Source organism: Passer montanus, unplaced genomic scaffold (genome assembly GCF_014805655.1).
Source record: "Passer montanus isolate IOZ18808 unplaced genomic scaffold, ASM1480565v1 scaffold95, whole genome shotgun sequence".
Taxonomy (NCBI): domain Eukaryota; kingdom Metazoa; phylum Chordata; class Aves; order Passeriformes; family Passeridae; genus Passer; species Passer montanus.
In genome coordinates this window covers 504,579-526,757 of record NW_024374923.1, presented here as the reverse complement: position 1 = coordinate 526,757, position 22,179 = coordinate 504,579, and the positions used below count along the sequence as shown (strand labels likewise).

The following is a 22,179-nucleotide window of genomic DNA, read 5'->3' as shown; positions in this document are numbered from 1 at the left end:
ATCAACATGAACCCTAACACCATATGTATGAAGATGTTAAATTTACAACATCTGTAAGCTGCCCGTTCTCAAGGAGTGGTGTAAGTGAAGGCAGAGAGGCCTTGAGAATGTGGAGGGTCTGGAGGGGCTGAGGTCGCTTGGTCTCTTCAGCCTGGAAAAGAAGACACTGAGGGGAGGCTTCAACTCAGTCCACAACTTCTGCATGAGAGGAAGAGAAGGGGCAGGCACTGATCTCTTCTCTGTGGAAGCAGTGATAGAACCCGAAGGGAATGGCCTGAAGCTGTATCAGGGAAGTTTTACGCTGGATAGTAGGAAAAGGTTCTTCACCCACAGGGTGTTTGGGCACTGGAACAGGCTCCCCAGGGAAGTGGTCACAGCACCAAGCCTGACACAGTTCAAGAAGTGTTTGGACAATGCTCTCAGGCACAGGGTGTCACTCTTGGGGATGTCCTGTGCAGGACCAGGAGTTGGACTCGATGATCCTTGTGGTCCCTTCCAGTTCGGGGTATTCTATGTTTCTAAATCTCTTACAGAAATAAGGTCTTGTAAGATTTTTTTGTGGCCCACACAAGCTGGGGCAAACACTGCAGGAGCAAGAAGATTAACAGTAACAACCCTAGAAAGAGCTGTAAAGTTGTCTTTTATGCATTTTTATGCATTTACTATGCATAGTTCTGCAGATAAAAAAGAGATGAGCTAGCATTGCTGCACATGGCCAGGGAAAATCTGGCCTGCCAGGAAGGGATTGCTCCAATCTATGGACTTTTACAGAGGTGCTACCATCCTGTTTAGTCATGCACTTGAAATTGGTCACCATAAAAATTACTAAGAACTACTCATGATAGCAGCACGAATGGGACAATGAAGATGACTTGCAGTTATGCAGAGAAAATACACTGACACTGTAAAAAAAACCACCTTTATTTAAAAACACAGTGCTTCTACCACTTGACTGAAGCAAGAAAGGCTTGATGGCATCAATAAGTACATTCTAGAGCAGTAATGATTCCCATATAGAACAGGGCATTGGGATGAAAGGGATTATGTCCCTGTCTCACCTATCCTGTGACCACATAAGCAGCTGAGGTTGTGTTGATAAGCATCTCTTTAGACTGAATTGCCTTCTGGTGAAGGTAGGTGTTAATTAAAGTATGGAACCACTATTTATTCAGTTTAAGCCACTAAATATTAGATATAGTGTTTGACACGATCATAGCTAGAACATGCAGAAAGACTGAACAGTCTCTTGAAGAAATGAACAGCTGTACACTTTTTTGTGCCAAAGAGGAGTGAGCCATGCTAGACATTTTGGCAGAGTAAATTAACAGCAAGTATTTAATATACAAGGATGGCATTCATATTGTTGACTTGGGTAATAATAAAAGTACAAAGAAATTTCTCCTTAAGAATAATCAAGTCAGTTGCACAATCAGTTCAGCAAACTACTGAACAGTGGGAATTGCACCTTTCCCTCTGGTTTTAAGAGAACTTCTTCATGAAGCACAGTTTGAGGTAGGCGATGGTGAGGAAGATCAGGGTCATGCAGGCCAGAGCCAGGTGGTTCTGCCACAGGCCCCAGGTGCTCGCATCGATGCCTTGACTCTTCAGATAGTCATCTCCAGTACATTTTCTACAGATAAATACAGATTGATAAGCTTAGTCACTTAATAACCCCCTCAGCAGGATCTAGGAAGATCTCTAGAAGTTGTAATGTGCTTGCATGTGTGTAGTACGCCAGGCAAACACCAGCAATAGGTCAGTGGTTAATTTTCCATTTGTAAATTTTCTTTTCTCATAGCTCCAGTTTCACCTAGGAAGCTGAAATGGATTTTGTGAGACTGTACAATTGTGTGCATGTGTGCATAGCTCTCACTAAGTACAGTTTGAAGAAAAGTAAGGAGCATAATGCCAGATATTTCTAGTGTTATAAATACTAAATATGCCACCAAGCAAAATGTTCCATGCAGTCAGGATGCAAACACCCAGTCAAAGGCTCCTTTTCCATGTGAAAACTCAGAGATTCCCTCATCATCAGTGAGTATCTCTGATACTCAGACTGATGTTCTAGGGCTTCTAAAGCTGCTGATGGTGGGATTCATTTTAGTGTACCAAAATACTTACACCAGGCCTGATTCTTGATATCTACTGTCACTGCTTAAAATTGTGTTGTTACTGCTGCCACAGAAGTTCAGACCAGTCAACTCATTGATCTGTAAAGCCTTTTAAAAGAAAAGAAACAATGACAACAGAAATTAGTAGGTAAAGGAGTGATACATTAACAAGATGAGATATAATGCAATTAAAATTAATTTTTAAAATGTGCTGGTATCACTATTATATTTGCCAAATCCCCATTTTTTGGCAAAGTAGCAGAGCTCTTTTTTTCTTTTAAGAGAGGAATGTATACAGCCTGTACACACCTGGTAAAGCATGCACCGCAACTGGCTTTACCACTTCTCCCAAGCCAGACTATTTCTGCACAGGCACAGTAAAGCCCAAATTTCTCTCCAAACATCACTCTGACTTCAATTTTCACAAATTAGGAGAAAAGCTTTAGCCTGAAAGTTTTCGTTTGATTGATGGAAAAGAAAAACAGGAGATTTTTACTTTTTTGGGTGGGGATAGCATTGTTCTTTACTTTGAAACATTTCTGTCCAGCTGAAGTCCAGTGAATGTAGTAGCTATGTCTCTCATATGAGATGTTTCCAAATTACAGAAATGAGCTCTTCTAAACAGAAGTTGGTGCTAGTTGATGAGAAGCCCTTCTTGTTTCAAGATACTGTAAAATACTCTGAGGTTGTTGTACTTAATTAGCTTTCCTTCTGCTCGTTAGGCCATCAAGTGTGAAGATTTCATTGTCATGATTCAAGACATTCCTTTCTAGCCAACCATTTCCAGGTTTGTACACAGGAAATCAGAGCACTTACTGTCATTCCATATCGAGGGATGCTAAAGTATTTGAGCCAAGAGAGCCAGGACAAGACGCTTGTGAGATTGACCAGCAACCCAGAGAAAATCTAGAAGCAATGTTTACAAAAAAAAGCCATAACAAAAAACAAACAAACAAAAAACCCACAAACAAACAAACAAACAAAATATTGCAAATTACATGCTTTTATAATGTAAAAAGCTCTTGACTTTTCTTCTTCAGACAAAAAGGAATGAGAAAGCATTCCTAGAGGAAGAAACTCTTCCAGCAGAAGAACAAAAGGGAAGGATTTATATGTTATCCAGCTTTGGGCCATAACCTCTGGTCCTTCCCCCAAAACAAGTGACAAGGAATGCTTTCCCCTGTGCAGTAAACCCACGTGCTTCCTGTCTAGGGGTCCCACAAGGGTTCATATGAACTCTCTGCTGCTCCTCAGAGTGGGACTGCTCTGGGTTTTTCCTGTGTGCCCTGAGTCTGAGGCAATGTGGATTTTGGCTGTAGGTTCAGCTCCGCCTCATCTAAAGTGCCAGTCTCCTGACTGTGGCTGTGTGTTGCCCAGTTTAACATGCCCAAGGTGGGCTCTGCAGCTGAGGAGGACGGCTGGGCTGGTGGTCTCAGAAAACAGGGGGCTGCACGTCATGTTCTCAGCCAGACAGTTCTCTTTGCCTTTCACAAAGTTAAGGGAGAGAGAATGAAATATAGCCCTAAGTGGCTTTCCTACATCCCAGGCAGTTTTCTGTCTGCTAGAGCCACGGAGAAGGAGTCAGAGGAACTCTCCTCCTCACACCCAACCCCTCAGCCCCTCACTTCTTGTTCTTTCAAAGGACAAATCAGAATATTCCACCCCACAGTATCAGACAAATCAGTATATGTTGACCCCAACAGAATTTTGCAGAATTCAGCTGAACTCCATGCTAGTAGGATTTCTGGATTTCAGCATTTCTGGGGTTTCATGATCCAGACTAGAGAACTGAAAAGTGCTACTCACAATCATGAAAACAAATGCAACAGTCGTGAGTAGGTTTGCTACAGCTACCACGCTCTGTCCTGCTGCAATGGCAAGTGCCATGGAAGTGGCTGCGTAGGACACCATCATGAGAGTGAACATCATGGTAAAGAAGGCTCCTGCTGTTGGTTTCAAACCTTAAAGATCAGAACAAGAGGGGTTTCAGAATGATCCTGCTGAAAGCTCTGGCATAAGCTGAACACTATCCTGACATTTCTAGTGTGTCCTGCTTACAAATTATACTTTGTCTGCCAGCACAGGCTGTGTCACTGAGACCCAAGACTGCTGTGGTGCTCATGATAGCCCTTATGTGTCTGTCCTGACAGTGGAAGAGAGGATGAATAAGTAGCATGCCCAAAACTACAGTAAGACTGAAGGTAGTAGAATGCGTAGAAGTACAGTACTTCACACATCCAAAGTAGCTGCAAGTTGTCCATCAAAGGAGAAACTTGTAGTGCACTTCCATGAGCAGCAGCTGTACATCATTTCGCTAGTTTCCAGCAGAGAGCTCTCCTAAAGAACCTAGCAGCCTTGAGGTGGTTATGGATTCAGTAGCAAGGTCTGTTTATTTCCAGTTTCACAGTTTGAGAGCCTCTTGCTCATGTGGCCTTGTTTCCTACTCCTTAGGGTAAAATCTCAGACCAAAGCCAACAAACTGGTATTAATTCACACAGTATTAAGATCTTAAAACAAAACCTTTTCTTTTGGGTGTTTTTGCAAAGATCAGAAAAGTATCTTGTAAGAGTCATCAGAAGCCAAGAAGACCACAGATGAAAAGGAATAAATCAAAACAATGTTGTAAAGGTTATGGCTTCCTTCTAAGGACAGTGGAGATGAGACATGTCACAGATTCTCTGATGAGTGCTTTACTCTTTGTGTCTTTTCTGTAGAAAACATGGTGTGCTCAAAGTAAGCTCAGTAGCCAATGCCATGCCAGTGTGGGGATTTGGCTTATATAAATATACACATATGCATACACATCTATAAGATGCACATGCCATGATTTATTGGGGGGTTGGAATGAGATTGTAGGAGAGCATACTTGCCTAGCATGAAGTAAACTATGCAGGTGAAGATGATGCTGGGCATAGTCCTTATGGGTATTAAATCAGCCAGTAGCTTTGCTATGAAGTATACAGATGTTCTGTAGTACCCACTGATATATTCATGTCTGGAACACAGAGATAGGTACAGCACAGTACAAATGTCAACACTAAAAACCAGTTTGATTTTCACGTCTTGACAAATGAATTCTAGCTAAAACTGGAAGAAAATATTTCATATTTAGGCTATAATGCAGCTGTCCAGAAAGCCTATACACTATAGAACTGGTGACATTTTCATGTGCAAGTGAACATGGGTATTTGTGCACATAATTTTTAGTATATTAATTTTTAGTAAAGTATGTGTCATGTCATCAAGACAGAGAGCGTAAAGTTTGAATAATTTTCATATTTTATACAGCATAATATGCATAACTTTAAAGAATCCAGTTAGATGACATTTATTGCCCTCACTAACAAGTCACACTTTATTAATCAATGCCAAAACTGAGTATTCAAGGGGTTTTACCAACTGTGTCAGTAATATTACACTCTGAGCCAGTTGTAAACATAGGCACCTTTTGGGGGATTTGCAGACAACTCACTAGCAGACTAACAGAGTACATTTGCAATGACCACTATTATTGAAATAATTTGAAAATTCTGCACTAACTGTACTTAAATAACATTTACAACATGCCATATGGTTTAACAGCAGATTCTGGTATCTTTTTGTATGTTTTACTTACATAAATATCTTCTTTTCCACAACAAAGAGTTCAAGAGCTGAGACGCTGCTGAAACACTGGTTAGTGGTCAGAAAGAACATTGCACCCACTCTGCAAAATAGCAGAACAGTGAGCTGTTATTTAAAATGGGATGTAAATGTAGTGTTTCCACAACAGAATACATAAATCTACTTGCAATGCCTGAAGTTTGGCAGTATTTGACCTTCCATACCAAAATCCATGGGAAAAGTCTTGTCTATGAGTCTGAATATGTAACAAGCCTGACCTAGATGTAGTACAGTCATTATTTGGTTTTGGCATGCAATGATAGCACATTCTCTGATGCAGTTAAAATATAGAAAATCAACTGAGGTTTTTTTTGAGGGGCTGCGGTTTGGTTTTTTCCTTTATGTAATTTCCTGACACGTTAAAGATTCTCAGATGGTGAGGCATTTGTCTGCTGCAAACAGAGAGGAACCAAATAAACAGTGTGAGAAGTAGTTTTCACCTTTTCCACAGAAATTTAAGGCACTTCCTACTCAATTTAAAACTGGGCTGTTTTTAAACAAATGCTATGAAGTCTTACAGGATTAAGAATCCAGAGGTATCATAGTGGCAAACTCATGTGTCAGGTCAGGTACATACAGCTGTCAAAATGATACAGAGCAGCATAATTTGAAAATTTGGTAAATTCAAGTGTGTGGATACAAACAGTTGCAAGATTACAACTTTAGTTACCTAGGTTTATGTAGCCCCAAGTCTGTATATGTTAATGCTGTCAGTTCTGCCAGGACCTTGCTAGAGGAACAAAATCACATCCTCACTTCAAAGTCACACGGGCTTGGACTTACTGATGTGAAGAGAAGCATTTGCTTTAAAGAGGTATTAAGCTCCTTTAAAGGGAGCTTTGTGAAATTTTTGAATATCCATTACCTAGACTGACTGACCTGTTCTGTAGTCCAGCAGAGTTTTCTTCAAGTCCAAAGTAGATGGCGCCTACAACCAGTCCCAGAAAAGCTGTAATACAAAGCTAAACAGGAAAAAGAGAAAAGAGGAGGGAAAGTATCATTCACATTGCTTCAAAGGTTTTCCTGACTGCAAGGGTGAGGATGACAGTTTATTTTCATGCTCCACAGGGCTCTATCATACATCTTACTCATGGGATTGTTTTTAATGAGATGCTACAGCAGGTCTGCAGATATGCTGATATTTACAGTCGATAACTATTTAAATAGCAGAGATAACAGCTGCCACAAGGATGTCACTTAAAAGACTGAAGTGTCTGCATCACACTTTTTAAATGCTAAATGCAAATGACAAAAAAATCTCAGGAAAACAATGGTATCAGGCAGTTCTGTCACTTTTAAGCCTGAGCAATGCATGAGTCTTAACACCATAAACTACTTGATCCTTGGTACCTTCTCACTAAGATCCTGCCGAAAGGAGCAAATGTCAGGGATAATTCAGCTCCTGAGCCAGCTGCAGTGGAAAGCAGGGATCATTTCAAGACCAATTTGGAGCAGATTAATGAAAAAAAGGCCTAATGAGCCATGGACCCCTAAAAGAATGCTGGACAAATCCACCCCTAATGAGGGTGGGGAGATAAAAAAGATTGTGAGAAACAAGTCAGGACCATTAACCTTGGGCTGTGAAGGAGGTTCTTGAGAGTCTAATTCTTGTCACAAGGTCAAGCTTTTACAAAGCAATTATTAAGGATCTCCATAGTATCAACATACAGGCACACACACGTACTCAAAGCCTTTTAATCTCAGGGAATCTGGACTTGTTTTACCTCCACACCAGCCATTTATTCACTCATTATATAAAACATGATGAAGATAATTTACAGCCCTGGCTACAGGCCAACTTTTCTATTGGCCCCTCCTGAATTGCTGAGAATTGCAGTGGGAGTTTAGGTGGAGCTGTGGCTGCAGAGTTTGGCCCATGAATTAGGGGATTCCTGAGGACTAATCACTCTGCAGAGGCCAGGTGGACATTCTTCAATTTCAAAATCAATGTGCAGGAGTTGAAGGAGTCAACACTTTTGGTCCTGATCCTTCAGAAAAAGCAGCACTAACAGAGCCACTGATTATCTTTCATGGTGGGTGCTGAACCCCATTGTGGACTTCATGACACCTTATCCAGAAGACATCATCACCAATATGAACAGGCAAATAACCAAACAGCACATATATTATGAGTCTGCAAAAATATTTTTGCACTTGAGCCAACTTCCAGCACTTCATTTTGTCCTGAAGCTTAATGAAGTATGCAAATTCAGTCTGTTAACTTTTCCTGGTGGGGGAGAGGATTTGAGGCCAAACCCCACAGGGCCAAGCCTGGACAATTAGAGTCAAATCTGAAGAATGTTCTTGAGCAAATGTGTGAAACTTCTTGGGACATAATGTGTTCCTTGCTGGGAGCAGCAGAATACCCTTCTGGGATAGGTCTTGCCTCCTAAAGTCTTTCAGTAGTCCAAAATTAATTACTGAACAGTCCCACATTTGGGAGCATTCAGGACACCTTTTATCCCCAGATTCCTAGACCCTAAGCACTCTTTCTTCAGATGCTTACTGCAATCAAGATATCCAGAGGCAAAACCACCCCATTGACTTATCTAATAATCCAGGAGCCAAATAAATTCGGCATATACCACAAAACTATAGATACAAATAATCTTACCTGAGCTATGGAAGCCTGAGGGTTTCCTATCAGGTTTTTAAATGTGCGCCTGGACACCCATTTCAGTTGGTGGAGGAAGGAATTGGCATATGTGATTTGCCGGAAAAGTCCTTTAGTTTTCTTTTTATTTCCTGAAGAAATGCTCTCTAGATGTTCTTTTGTTTCTCGGTAGTAAGCAGAGTTGGAGTATTTTACTGCTAATTGCTCAGCCAAGGTCTTATCATATTCAGAGCGTTCTTCAGTGCTATCTGCTGGAAAGTTTAAAAAAACAGAAGAATTATGATGCACACGTAGTTCCAGTGATTCGCTGCACTCAGTTCCATAGCAGACAGTTCAAAAGAGTTTGTATAACTAAGAAAAAACAACTGTGTTTGTCTGTGCAACCTGTCCCACAGGCAGCAGCCTCTCAGCTCTCTGACCAGGCAAACCCTCTTCTGCTCAGGGAGTTGCAACCTGGTAGCAACATGGCTTTTAATCAAAAAGTGATTTTTACATCCCCTTTGCCTCCAAAGGTTTCTGTAAGTGATTTGTTTCATAGATAATTACATAATCCTGGACTTCCCAGGCTTTTAGATCCAGGTAATCGTGTGTGTGTCTACTTTGGTCATATACAAATTTCAGCTGGACTTCCTTTTTCTCTTAACTATGGTACAGTGTGAGCTTTTGCAATGACAGATATAATGTGTCATATCTGCCAGCTATAATATTTGCTAGACCCTGATCAGAGCATTTTTGTAAAATGATGGCTGCTCCTTTGGTAAAGATTTGGGCCCTTTGGGCCCTCAGCAAATTCATTACTTCATTTGCTTTTTTACTCTTTTGAAAAGACAGTAAGCTATTACTGAGTGGCAGCAGAAAAGTATGAGAAAGTGTGCTCCAAAAAAGAGGTGCAAGCTGAGCTGTTAGTTTGGGGATGATTTCTGCCTTAGCACAACTTCAGGGAATCATCAGATGAGCAACAGTACCCTATGTTTACCCCTTCCCACCCTGCTCAGAGAAAGGAACACAGTAATTTCCTAACAGAAAAGTTGTTACATTAAGTAAAATAGTCAAGTCATAACTGCATCAACTGCATCCTGTCCTTAACAGGAACAACCATCCTGCTTTATCATCTCTGCTTCTGCAGGATTTCAGCTGGTTTGCCTTGAAGATGAAAGAAACTCTTTCTGTGTTTCTTAAATTCCCATTCCCACACATGTTAGGATAACTTGACTCAGCTCAGAGTTTCATACCTGTGTTACTTTCATCAGCCTTGTTCATTGCCACGGCGGTGGAGTCTCCATTGATGACATCCAGGAAAAAATCCGCGGGGTTGTTGTAGTGCTCGCACTGGTAGCCTGTGGTGACAGTGACACTGTGGTGACAGTGTTGTGAGCCCTGCCTGGGGTTGTGTGACTGGCCAAGGACTGTGCTTGGCTGTCAAGAGCATAGCCACACATGCTGCCCATGCAGAAGCCTGCACCAAAGGCATGGCAGCCTTTGGAAAATCCATCTTTTCTTGAGGGATGAGTAGCACTACTGGGCAGTACCATCAGCAAAAGCCAAGTGACAGCTGGCAGCATGCCCTTCCCAGCCCTAGACCAGCCTTTCTCTAATTAAGATGTACTCTGAACAGCTCACTCAAATCCATGTGTGGGTCAAGAGGAGAAACACACAGAGAAATGGGTTAAAATACTGTTAAGCCTGTTAAAACACTGGGCTTGCTTGGACACGCCACGTCCAATTCTGGCCCAGAGCTATTGGCATTTCACTGGAGTTGGTGCAAACCAAAGTTTGGCCCTGCTGGAAGTAGTGCTCACCAATGGACTGAAAGTAGTCGATGGCATGCTGGGCCGGCCCATGGTACAGCATTCTCCCTGCAGCCAGCAGTGTCAGGGTGTCAAACAGCCGGAATATGGAGTATCGAGGCTGGTGGATGGAGAAGATGATTGTCCTTCCTTGCTTTGACATCCTGAACGTAAAGAATGACAGAGATGTCAGCTTTGCAAGTTTATTTAGTGTTTAGATAAGAGCATTTGAAAGTTCAGTTAAGTCTTGATGAAGTCTGATTAACTTGGTATGCCAGAGAAGGAAGAAGAAAGGGAAAAAAATAAACAAAATATTTAGGTCATATTTACAGTGTCTGTATGAGAAAAGAATTCTCACTTTGGAGAGAGAGAATTCATTCAGTTTTTTTTCCTACCCCTCTCACATCCAGCTTTTTTTACCATCTCACTGGTAAGTAATTACATGTCTGAATTCCTTGTTTGCTCATTCAAACTGTAATTTGAGTCAAATACAACTGAAGTCTAGCAGAGTGGAGTGGTGAGAACGGGAAGCTGTTTCTAAGGCCACCACCTTTTCAGTAGCAGTAGGACAGCATTAGCAGTGCTGGCATCAAGTCCTGTGGTTGGCTCATCCAAAAACAAGATGGCAGGATCCGTGATGAGCTCCATCCCAATATTGGTCCTTTTCCGCTCTCCTCCAGACACCCCACGAGAGAACTGGGTACCAACCTAATAAAAACAACATGAAACATGTCTTGTTTGACCCAAGGAGAAATCCTTGAGCCAAACAAGACATCCTTGAAAACTGTATCGTACCCACATGGCAGTATTTGGGGAGAGTTGTAAGGAATTTTGGCCCTACACTCAGAAGCAGATGTAAATGTTATCTCACAAACAGCCTTGTTCTTCATGTTAATATTACTTGAGGTCTTGCTTTTTTCTCCAACCACTGACTTTCCCTTTCACCTTTGCCTTTCCCTTTCTTTTTCCCTGCAATATGTACCATACAGCAGCATCAGCACAGTCTGTACAGATCTCCACACAGAAATGTCACTAATTATTGTTTTACTGAAACATCCTGTTGAAATTTACTTTTTTTTAAATCTGGCATGATGAGTGATTTGGTTAATTAATAAACCACTTGCTACATTTTAAGTAACACGTTTACAGGCCTTACCTTGGAATCTGCAACTTTGCTCAAGCCTAGTTCCTTGATGATCTGATTCACTCGTTCATTTTTTTCCTCTTCCTTCACTGATTTTGGCAAGCGGAGTGCTGCTGAGAACTTCAGATTCTCTCTTACAGTCAGAGTTCCCATGACCACGTCATCCTTTATTAAAAAAAAAAAGGGGTAGATACTTGGTGGTTGCTCAGCAGCTTCTATTTATTCCTCTGAGAATTGTTTCTACCTATTTTTTTGCTGTCCTTGCATGCAGAGGGACAGTAGCAGCAGCCAGAACATGCAGTGAGGTGCATCTTCAATGCCTGTGTCATAGAAGAGTTTGGATTTCATGCATGTAATTATATTTGCCTTAATTAATAAAGCGATGCCACATAGGAACAGCCTCCATCATGCACGATATCAAAATATATAAACAGCAAAGTATTAAAAACAGTCCCTTATGTATTCTTACCTTATTCAGTTTTTGGAGGTGTTGAGGGAGAGACTCATGGGCTGAAGGGACCTAAGGAGCGGCTACAGCTCAGGTCATTATCACAGTGTGTTTGCCTTGCAGCCTCAGCCCACCGCAGGTGAGAACAGGGAGAAAAGAGGGAAGGTAAAGACAGGTTGGGTCCATGTGGGTTAGGGTGATGGTGTTCCAAACTTGTTTTGTCAAAGGAGGAAGAAGGGGAGGTTTTTAGATACCATCTACTTGTCTCTTGCAAAGGGAATCTGTCAGTTGTAGGAAGTTGAGATTTACATCTCGTTTGAGAGACCACCTTTCTGTAACATGTTGACAGTAATTTTAAGGAGTTTTCCTCCATTCTTGGGTGAAGGCAAGGTATTTGCAACTCAGCAGCAACTTCTTACAATAGAATCCACAGTGATAAAAATTACTTACCTGTACTACATACCCAGAGGTACATTTAAAGTTGGCAGGCTGAGGAGCTCCATTGATCAAAATGTCACCAGAGAGCCCACGGGGATCCTTCCTTGCTGCCAAAATGTCCAGTAGCCTAAAGGAAAAGTTGGTTACTTTGTCAGATGAACACTCTCTGAACCACAAACCCAGCTCATTGAATGAACAGCTACAAAACAGCTATAAAAGCAGATGACATTAAATGTCTGCAATCTAGAAAACCCCCAGCAACTTTCAAGGACTGAGTTTCTTTTGTCCTGGCTACCTAAGGAAATGAGATCCATGCAGGTCCATGTCAATTTTTTCAATAATTTGAGTTTACCCTCAGATTGGTTACACATTAGTAGAATCGTGTGTAAGGAGTGACTGTCAGTAAAGTATGGACTAAAACTGTATTTCAACTTTCTCATGTAATCTGATTGTCTTTAGGAATTCAAGTATTTCTCAGAAAACAGTGAGACTTGCACAGTCCTAAATAAAAACCCAATCTTTTGCTAAAAGAGAGGTCCACTACTGCTGTATGTGTACAGTTTCATTTTCCCCTTGGTGTAATTTCTGTGGAAGGCAAAGGGGGCACTTACGAAGATTTACCACTGCCAGTGGGTCCCATAATTGCATTCAGTCCTGGTTTCATGATGCCACTGTAAGACAAAATGGATAAGTTTTACCAAATAATTAGGACGGGGTTATTGCTTTGCCTGTTTCAACTGGCAGGCCAGTGTAACTTATCTGTACAACTACTTTCTGCATGCCATTAATTTTGGAATTAATGAAGCTGCCTATTCACAAGAAATATTTAAGATCAGACTTCACCTTAACTTTTTCTTCCTAATTCAAGAAAAACTAATAATCATATAGTGAAGACAGAACAGAAATATGACTAAAATGTAGCAAAATCTGTGCATGTATTTTTACCACATGGATCTCTACAAGAGAAGCACGCACTTGCTTTAACCATACTCAGTTCTAAAGGTATTATTCTCTCAACAGAGAGCATAATAGTCCCTGTAGACAGAATAAACTAGAGATTTTTCTGCACTTAAAATGCAATTGATAGTTTCTCTATATCTTACATTAAAGCCCCATGAAACTCAAAAGCCAGATGGAAAATGTCACAAATGACCCATGTGAGTCAACTGAGGTACCACAACACATGGCTTTTGAGGAAAGCAAGAAAGCCTTTAAGAGCTTGTGCTTAGTGGAAATTCCCTGGGCAAAGAGTAGGATAGACAGAGCTACACAAAAGGGTGAATATTTATGATAGAAATTGGAGTTAGGGAGCTGAAAGTCATGGGTGACTTGGAATGGCATATTGTATGCCAATGCCTTGCCACTGAGTTTAACTACTGAACTGTGAATGGGCAAGTTTTATTCACTGATTATTGAACAAAGGCCATAGTGACATGACTGCTTTACTGCAGTAATGCTACTGTTGGGTAAAAAAATGCAAAACAACTTCAACAAAAAAAAATTCAAAACTCCAGAAACCTTTAACAAAAAACAACAACCAAAAAAAAAAAACCCACAAAAATACACACCAAAAAAAAGTCAAAACTCCAGAAACCTTCACATCTCTTCAAAGTTAACCTAACCCTCACTTACATTAATGTGTTAAACATTTTAAGTTTAACTCCTCAAAAAATTAACCTTTCCCAAAGCCACCTAAGGGAAGGAGACAATGAAGGACAGGCTGCTAGTATCTTAGCTAAATACCCTGGCACACTGGGAGGATTTCTGGGGAATGTAGGAGCAAGCAGAGCTGGCTGGTGTGCCCAGTGCTGATAGCAGCCAGGAGGACTGTCTCCCCAGGGCCAAGGGAAGTGTGCTCTCTGATGTACAGGCTCAGCCCAGAGACTGAGGACCTGGGCTTGAGCACAGCTGACAGCAAACGCAAAGCAACCACACAAACAAATAATTTTTCTAAATCTTGGTCTGCATATTGTGCTGAATGGCTCAGTGACATGAGTGAAGTCAACTCTCCGGACAGAAATCAAACTTACATGTACTCTAAAGAGATGTTTGAATACATACTTGACATCTCTCAAAACTTCTTTTCTGGTGGTTTTTCGGAAACAGGAAAATCCAGTCTTTGTCTTCACATGGTAGCAGATGTTGTGGAAGGTGAGCACGCTTCCTACCCTGCCAGCCAAATCTGGCAAGGACTGCATTTTACTGGGAATGCCATTTGTACTGGATTCTGACATCTGAATACATAGGTGTGGTTGGTCTTCTGCCATCTTTCCTCTGGACATGAAACACAGGAAAGAGAAGATTTCGTTAGGTACAAAGAGGAAAGGTGTAAGTTTTGGGCTCAGTGTTTGGCACGGGGCCCATGGTGGGCCTGGAAGAGGCCCATTTATGAGTATCTCTTTTGGATAGGAAGGTTGGGTCCTGTGGGCTCAGACCTGGAGATGACATGAAGCTGATGAGGGTCTGTCAGAGGCAGGGAGATAGAAGAGTTTTCCTCCCTGATGGTCTGCTGGGGAGGGCTGACCTTGGGAGACCACAGCTGCCCACCCAGCTGGCCTGAGGTGAACATCTGCTCTGGCACCTGGACTTCCTTCTCTAGGGTCTGTTTCTCCCACATTTTCTCACTCCTCTCTCACAGTTGCTGAACATCTTTTGCCCTTTCTTACATGTTTCCATGTGAAAACTACAAGGTAGTTGTGGAATAATTAAAGTTATCTCACCTCCCTCATCAGCCAGGCTTCTGCCTGTGGACCATCCATCTGCACGGAGGAACAACCCTGGCTGTCCCCATGCACACAGACCTTTGTCCCCTTTGTTCTTCTTTAAGGGTTATCTAGGGGAGAGGTAGGGTCTGGCCTCTCTGTACAACATGTTGACTCATCAGAGTCTAATTACTTTAAACACCACTATGGGAAATGTTAGCACTGCAATAGTTCATGGGAATCATGATCAGCCAGGAGCTCTGGGGTGACCAGTCCCCTAACTCAGCATAGTTGCACTGCTTATAGCAAGAAAGGAGGTAAATTATGACAGTTTCAGATATGCTGAATGAATTTGAGAGCTGTTAGTAAAAAGAGGCTTGGGGGGGAAAAAAAAAAAAGCCATTTAATCTAACAGGCTCATATGGTCATATAAAAACCCAAGCCTTTATCTTTTCAGTTTGCTAAGGGTGCTTGACAGACAGCTGAGCTCTCCTTGGTGGCTATCAGCACAGTGAAACCTCTGGAAGCTCAACATTCAGCAACTGGTCTATCTCCACATAAAGGCTGGTTCATCTGTCTCTCAGTGATACTATCTCAAATCTAGCCCAAGATTGCCTCTTCTGAGAAAGTTGCAGTCTTCTGTGCTGACAAAAATATAAGGTCTTAATGTTTTAGTAGCCAGCAGTCTTGGCCCAGTGCAAAGAAACCATGTTTGAAATGTAATTACAATGGACCTAGCTTTAATTTTAGCTAAAATGCATTTTGAATAAGTTGAATATCAATCAAATGTGCAACATTTAAAATATAGAGGCCTTTTACTGATAAAGTGCACACACTCTCACAGATGCCAGAGCAGATTTACCTCCCTGGAGGAGGACAGGTAATTTTTCTATGGCTATTTTTCCTGCAGTTTCTGGATTAATCTGTCTGGACATCAATCACTGCCTTTTGAAAGGATGCTTTAGTAAATTAGAGATCTGCATTCAGAAGTACAGTGAGAACTTGTCACTTAAAGTCTCACCAAGTGCTGAGCAGATATTTGCTGAGCTAGGTACCAAATACTCAACAACAGGGGTAACACCACGTGTAGACATTAGAAAATCTCTTGAGTTGTTGGATAGCCAAGCAGCACAAAGTGCAGAAGTCAGGACGCAGTGTGACTATGACCTTGATATATCACTACATAGATAAGGTATTTGGATTGGTATTTTGCTTGATCACATTTTTTTCTCACCTTAATATTTCAGTATTGCAAGTGCAACATTATGAGCAAATGAGAAAAAAATGAGGTAGAGTTTGACCTCAGACATAATCAACAGAATGGTTACATTTTTCTTTGTTTAATTTGATTTTGTTGGGTTTTGGTCTTTTTTTTCCAAAGATCAGCATAAAAACCTAGTTCAGCACTTGCACTAAAATTTCTGATATGCTCTTCAGAAAACAAAAATTTTTTTAGGAATTAAATTAATTTTTCCAGACTGAACTAAGCAATAAGCAGAGAATCAGAAACTGTTTTCACAAGTAAAGGATCATACGCTTTTACAGTGTCATTCCTAAGAACAGACAGTCTGTCATAGTCAAATTTAATCTATCTATCAAGATGGGATGAGATTGCACACTTCCTTGCAAAAATGTGTGTAGAAGCTATATAATTAAATCAGGTATGGGAAGAATTACATATATCCATAGCAAACACTCTCTCAATGGCTATTTAATACAGCTGTCAGCAGGAAACTTCCAGTTCAGGAAGGCTGGATAATCCAAATTTCTGGAGAAAAACAACATTCTTTGCTATTGTCCCTTGGGAAAGAATTAACTACTGGGAGCTGGGAGCAGAGGCTGGATTCAGGTCTCGCTGGATCTCTGGTTTAAGTTGTCACAGCCCTTCCTGGCTGCAGGGTGCTTGTGCCACTTGCAGGGAGAGGGTGGGGTGCAGCAGGTGGAACGCCTGGTTCATGGATTTACCTATGTTCTCTTCCTCTCTTCAGGAAAAAAAGTGTATTGGTGGGGACATGCCATTTATCAGAGTAAAAAAACCCATCTATTTCAAATGTTACATTGATACTGAAAATAGCATTTCACACTTTCAGAGGTACTAGTATTTATTTCAGAAAGAAATTGCAGAATGCTCATTCACTTAGAGCTGGTGTGGTCATTTCTGCTGTATAAAATCTGTGCTCTGCTCTCTTCTGAAAGGGACATAACTACTGCAAGGTCTCCACCACAGCAGCTCCTTGACCTGGCAGAACGACAGGGCTCTGGACATGTTAGTGGGAAGGGGCTGGGGGAAGTCCCAAATTCCTGCTTCTCCCTCAGAGCAGGCCTGGCACCAACACGAGATTGGGTCAGCCATGACTTTGCCTGGGTGATCCGTGGAAACCTCTGAGAGTGGGCATTTGGATTTCAGCTAACAGTGTGCTGGGAGAAGATGAAGTGCCAACAGTAGAAATGATGCACACATGCTAAAATTAGGCATTGGATTTGCTTTGCTTTTTTGGATGCCTCTTTTTCGCTGCGGTGTAAAAAGTTGCAATGAGATAATCAGTTTGGTATTTCACAAAACAACCTTCCCATTTCTGATCTAGCAATAAACTTCATCAGAGGAACAGAGGATCCTGCTCCTTCACAGCTAATGTAATTGTCAGCTGTTTGCAATTGCTCCTCAGAAATTGAATTTTTAAAATATTGCAGATTCTATCTGCTAAAAAATAATTATTTAAGTTTAATGTGACATACAGCCATGAAACATTCTAAGTCAGAACTTGTGCAAGAAACAACCAAGATGAATGTTAATCAAATCAATTTCTATGCAAATTTTAAATTAAGTTTCTCAGATTTCATTGCCATTGGCTTACAAATATTTCCTTTAGATCAGAAAAGAACAGGAGATTCTACAACAACATGTGCCTCCTGCTGTATTTAGAAATATTTGTTAGTCTCAATAAATTGTTTCATATTCTCATTATATCAGTCCTGAGTATAGTACACTTTGCATCAGCAGAATAAAAAATGTATAAGCTCCCTGGAAATTTTGCAAATTGTGTTTGTTTTGCCAAATAGTTTTGAAATATTTATATTGCCACTGATTTCAGCATAATTTCAGTTCACGTCTAATAGAAAATAATTTTCTTCAGAGACATGTAGTCTCAGAAAATTTTTCCAGGAGACAAAGTACTGGATCTAGAGATTTAACCTTTTATGAATGGCAAAATGAAACTACTCTCTTTAAAACAACCAAGAAATCTCTGCCCACTGTTTCAATGCAGATAAAATGAAAGTCTCAGTACAATCATTTTTCTGAGTATTCTTCTGAGACTTGTAAAGTACAAAGTCTCATTTTTCCTACACACACAAAAGGAAACAAAACCATCAAACAACAACAAAATGTGCTACAAAGTTCAGTTGATTCAAACATGCTTGAACCACAACAAAGTAATCTTTCAAACAGTTTCAGTAAATGTGTCCTTTAAGATACATTGTTTATATAAAAAGCTAAGGAACATTTATTCCTGTCAGTCTTCCTGCAAAGGTTTTGGCACCAGAAGGATTTGCAGTTCAAATAGAAAAAAAAAACGCCCAAATAAAGAACAATACTATAGGAGGGGTAGTAAAATTACAAATAGCAAAATTCAGACATGCATTTTTGAAAATCCGGGCAGTTACTCAATAGATTCTATCTCTATAGAGAATAAGCATTGAAGTTACTTAAGGAGGAAGAGTTTTAGAGACAGACGCAGCTTTCAGCATAATTTTCCAAAGGAAGCTGCCCTAAACCCCTCTTAAAAATATTCTTTTTCTTTTTTTCTGGATACTTGAACATGCCAGAGAAACCACAATTAAGTGTGATATTATTTCTCTTATTTTTAGTGGTTACAAAGTTAAGTCTTGCAGCCTGCAAGCTGAAACAGTACTGTATGTGCATTTTGGACTTTCAATATATATAAATTCACAGAAGCTGTAACCTTTCCATATATATAAATTCACAGAACCTTTTCCCCTCTTTCTTTAGCCATTTCCAGGGATGTGGACTGACCAGAGAATGGCTGTGGGGATGCAAAGAGGCCAGAACCACACATTCCTCTTTCTCAGGAACATGTGCAGAAAATTAAAACCATTTGAGTAAATGAGGATAATGCGATTGAGGCAATCTGTAAGTTAATTGCCAGCCTATTTACCGCGGATTTGTAATCCACCTTGCATGAAAAGAGCCCTGTGTGTTATGGGGACTGAGCAAGCAGTGCACAGGTGCAACAGAGAACAGCAAATCCTCCAAAATTTTCTCATTTTTCACCTTTCTACTGGTTTTAATTTATGCCTTGACACTTCCCCACCCCCACCTTTTATAAAGCATATTTTCATTGATTTCTTGCCGTCCCAACAAATCCCTTGAAAAGCTGGGAGGAGGCAAGTGAGCGTTTTGCTGTGGTTTCCTTGGGTGTTGGGGAAAACCAGCTGCTGAATATCATTCCATAGCAATGGCAGGGCAAGCAATTCATGAACCAGGGAGCAAACCCCTACACCGAGCTAATTCCGTCTGGGTAAAAGGGCTGAGCTGCTGCTACTGACTCACTCACCAGCAGCAGGTCCGGGTCGGCGCTGCAGGGCTGCTGAGGAGGTGGCAGAGGCGCCGGGCGGGATGCAGGATCCAGGGAAGGGAGGAGGGTGGCCCAGCTCCGGCGGCTCGCAGGGCTGGGCAGTGCCACCCGGCTCTCACATCTGCTGCAGGACGAGCTGGCAGCGGGGTACCCTGCGCTCCGCCACCCCCGGGAGTCTCCACCCTCTCCCTCCGTGGGGAGGGCAGGGCCAGGGCGAGCCGCTGTTTCACCTTTTCTCCTTTTAGCCGAACAACTCCTAAGCTGCCGCAACCCAGCCACGCCTGTAGCGGTGACACTGTGAGTGAAAGAGGGCATCTCCACCTGCCCAGGCTTGCAGCCACGAACAGGGCTGGCAAAGCTGGCAGGGTGGGATGAAGCCCAGCGTGGCATGTCAGACAAGGCTCAGTCGGCTCTGATATCTTCTCCCCCAGTGTCCTGGAGATGGATACATTTTCCTTCAGTTCCAAATACCTGGAGAAATGTGAAGACTTTTCTCTATCCATCAATGTCATACCTGCATACTGTCCTGCGAAAACCAGAGCGGGGTTTTCACAGGACAGTATGTGGGTATGACATTGATGCTGTGGAAAGGACCAAAGGTAAGGCAGCCTTTGTTATACAAAGCAGGAGCACTGGTCCCCAGCCGAGGTTACTGGGCAGCATCAGCCACAGATTTCCAGGAGCTGTGCTAACTGGAAGTAGGATCAGTGACAGTATGCCACTTCTCCTATGTGCTCCCTGATGAAGTTTTGGTTTCCAGGATGTAGCTTCTGATAACCCCAAAGATGAGGTTGGGCAAACTCTGGGCGATACTGAAAGAACTCTTTCAGTTCTGTTGGCACCATCCCACGTGAGGGCTCTGACAGAGCTTTGACAAATACATAAGCCCATGGAGTCACAATCTTTCTCCTTGGGAGAGTACACATTATGGATGGTTTCAATTTAAAATCATGATTTTTTTAATCATCTCTTTTTCCTAGCAAGACTTATCACTAATAATTAAACATCAAGGCTGCCTGTAAGAGCTCTCCTGGACCAAACACCGCAGGGCCAGAATTTTTTATGTAGGTGTAACCTGGGATAAGTAATTCATGAATTTATCATTGTTCATAAACCATGTTCCTGAGACTTTGTTCTTTCCCTTATCAGTGATTTTACAATAATTAACTCTCTACTGTATTTATATGAGACTTAGAAGCATGTGACCAGCAAGTGAAAATCATTGCATAGTCCCCGTGGCATTTGAGAAGATGCACACATGACCAAAGAGGTGCAGAAATACTGTTATCTTGTTCAGAGAGTGTGTATCTGCAGCCTGGGCTGGAAACCTCAGCAGACAATTTGTAGTATCAGATCTGGGCTATCCCCAGGCAGCTTGGATGCAGGACTCAAAGGTGTAATATGTTGCTACATTGGGATGAGCTGTTGACTCCCTTGAAGGCCCAGCAGAGAGACCTTGACAAGTTGGAGGGCTGGGAAATCACCAACCAGATGAACTTTAAACAAAGACAAGTGTTGTATTTTTCCCCTGGGATGGGGTAACCCTGGATGTACGGACAGACTGGGGAATGAGGGGCTGGAGGGCAGCGCTGTGCAAAGGGCCCTGGGGGTCCTGCTCGATGGAAAGCTGAGTGTGAGTCAGCAGTGCCCTGGCAGCCAGGAGGGCAACTGTGTCCTGGGGGGCACCAGGCACAGCATGGCCAGCTGGGCAAGGGAGGGGATTGTCCTGCTCTGCTCTGCACTGGGGCGGCCTCACCTCCAGTGCTGGGGGTAGTTTGGGGTGCCACTATATAAGAAAGTATGAACTATAGAGAGCATCCAAAGGAGGGCAACAAAGATGGTGTATAGGGTTCGCCTCGGCTGGGTTTTGGGGTATCCCCGGCGGGCTGCCCAGGGTCTGCATAGCCTAGTCCTGATCTGAATTAACGTGGTTTCTGCTGGGCTATTGGGATCCACTCCAGCTAGCTATGGACCCTTGCCCACACAATAATTCATAGACTAAAGTAAAAAGATTGAGAAGGGCTCTTCTTCACATGTGAAACGTTTTCCTTTATTCCAAGAGACACACCAGGTGGACAAACTCATGGGAGAAAGAGAGTGTTCCCTGGTGGCAGGGGACTTTTATACCCTGGGGAATGTGGACAGCGGGAGAGGTCCACAGCCAGTGGGATACCAGTGAGGAGTGGCAAGGGTAGGGTTTCTTAACCCAGGGGAGAGACCACCAAGGGGTACTGGGGTGGGTAAGGGAAAGACTGTGTGATGGGGGAAAGGGATAGCAAACCACATGATATAACATAAGCTATTCAGTGCCATATAAAGACTACTCTGTGCAAATTCCCAATCACCCCGTGCAAAAGAACAACTAAATAAACTAGTGCAACACAACACTGTTCAGCACAGCCTGTCTGAGCTCCCAGGCAGCTCCCAGCCACAGACAACCTTAGCAAGCTCAGCTATTAGTGATTTCAACTCTTTATCAGCTCATTTGTAATTTCATCTCTTTAGCTTGCTAAGTGCCTTTGGCAGACGCAGGGCAAGAGAGGAGAAGGCTGTGTGAGGTTCCACAGAGGTGTCCTTTACTGATCTTCTGCAAAGGTCTCAGGGACAGCACCTTCTGACAAACTGGGCAAAAGTAGCTCTTTATATGGGGTACAGGAGTTTTAGAAATTGTCCAGTA

The 22,179-nt window shown here is 42.1% G+C and overlaps 1 protein-coding gene across 3 annotated transcripts; it reads right to left on the bottom strand.

Moving 5' to 3' along the window:
• Window positions 1-900: 900 nt before the first annotated feature.
• ABCG2 (ATP binding cassette subfamily G member 2 (Junior blood group)) lies at window positions 901-19,693 on the bottom strand. 3 transcript variants are annotated; one of them, XM_039696153.1, is made up of 16 exons: window positions 19,482-19,693; window positions 14,267-14,479; window positions 12,817-12,876; window positions 12,218-12,332; window positions 11,332-11,484; window positions 10,726-10,883; window positions 10,188-10,339; window positions 9,621-9,725; window positions 8,389-8,639; window positions 6,654-6,736; window positions 5,728-5,817; window positions 4,982-5,106; window positions 3,918-4,072; window positions 2,928-3,017; window positions 2,122-2,219; window positions 901-1,630 (listed from the first exon to the last, which is right to left on the bottom strand). In XM_039696153.1, exons 2-16 carry the CDS (start codon window positions 14,470-14,472, stop codon window positions 1,480-1,482), a joined length of 1,992 nt encoding a protein of 663 aa, XP_039552087.1. In that variant the 5' UTR covers window positions 14,473-14,479; window positions 19,482-19,693; the 3' UTR covers window positions 901-1,479. The 3 variants fall into 3 exon arrangements, with proteins under 3 accessions (XP_039552087.1, XP_039552088.1, XP_039552089.1); XM_039696154.1 differs by having other exon boundaries at window positions 8,389-8,636; XM_039696155.1 differs by lacking the exons at window positions 12,218-12,332; window positions 12,817-12,876; window positions 14,267-14,479; window positions 19,482-19,693 and adding an exon at window positions 11,789-12,201.
• Between the last annotated feature and the right edge of the window lie 2,486 nt (window positions 19,694-22,179).

Coding starts and splice junctions, on each gene's coding strand:
- ABCG2 (XM_039696153.1), bottom strand. CDS start 14,472: ATGGCAGAAGACCAACCACACCTATGTATTCAGATGTCAGAATCCAGT. Junction 8,640..9,620: donor GGCTGATGAAAGTAACACAG/GTATGAAACTCT, acceptor TAAACTTTCCAG/CAGATAGCACTGAAGAACGC. Junction 1,631..2,121: donor TATCAAGAATCAGGCCTGGT/GTAAGTATTTTG, acceptor ATTTATCTGTAG/AAAATGTACTGGAGATGACT.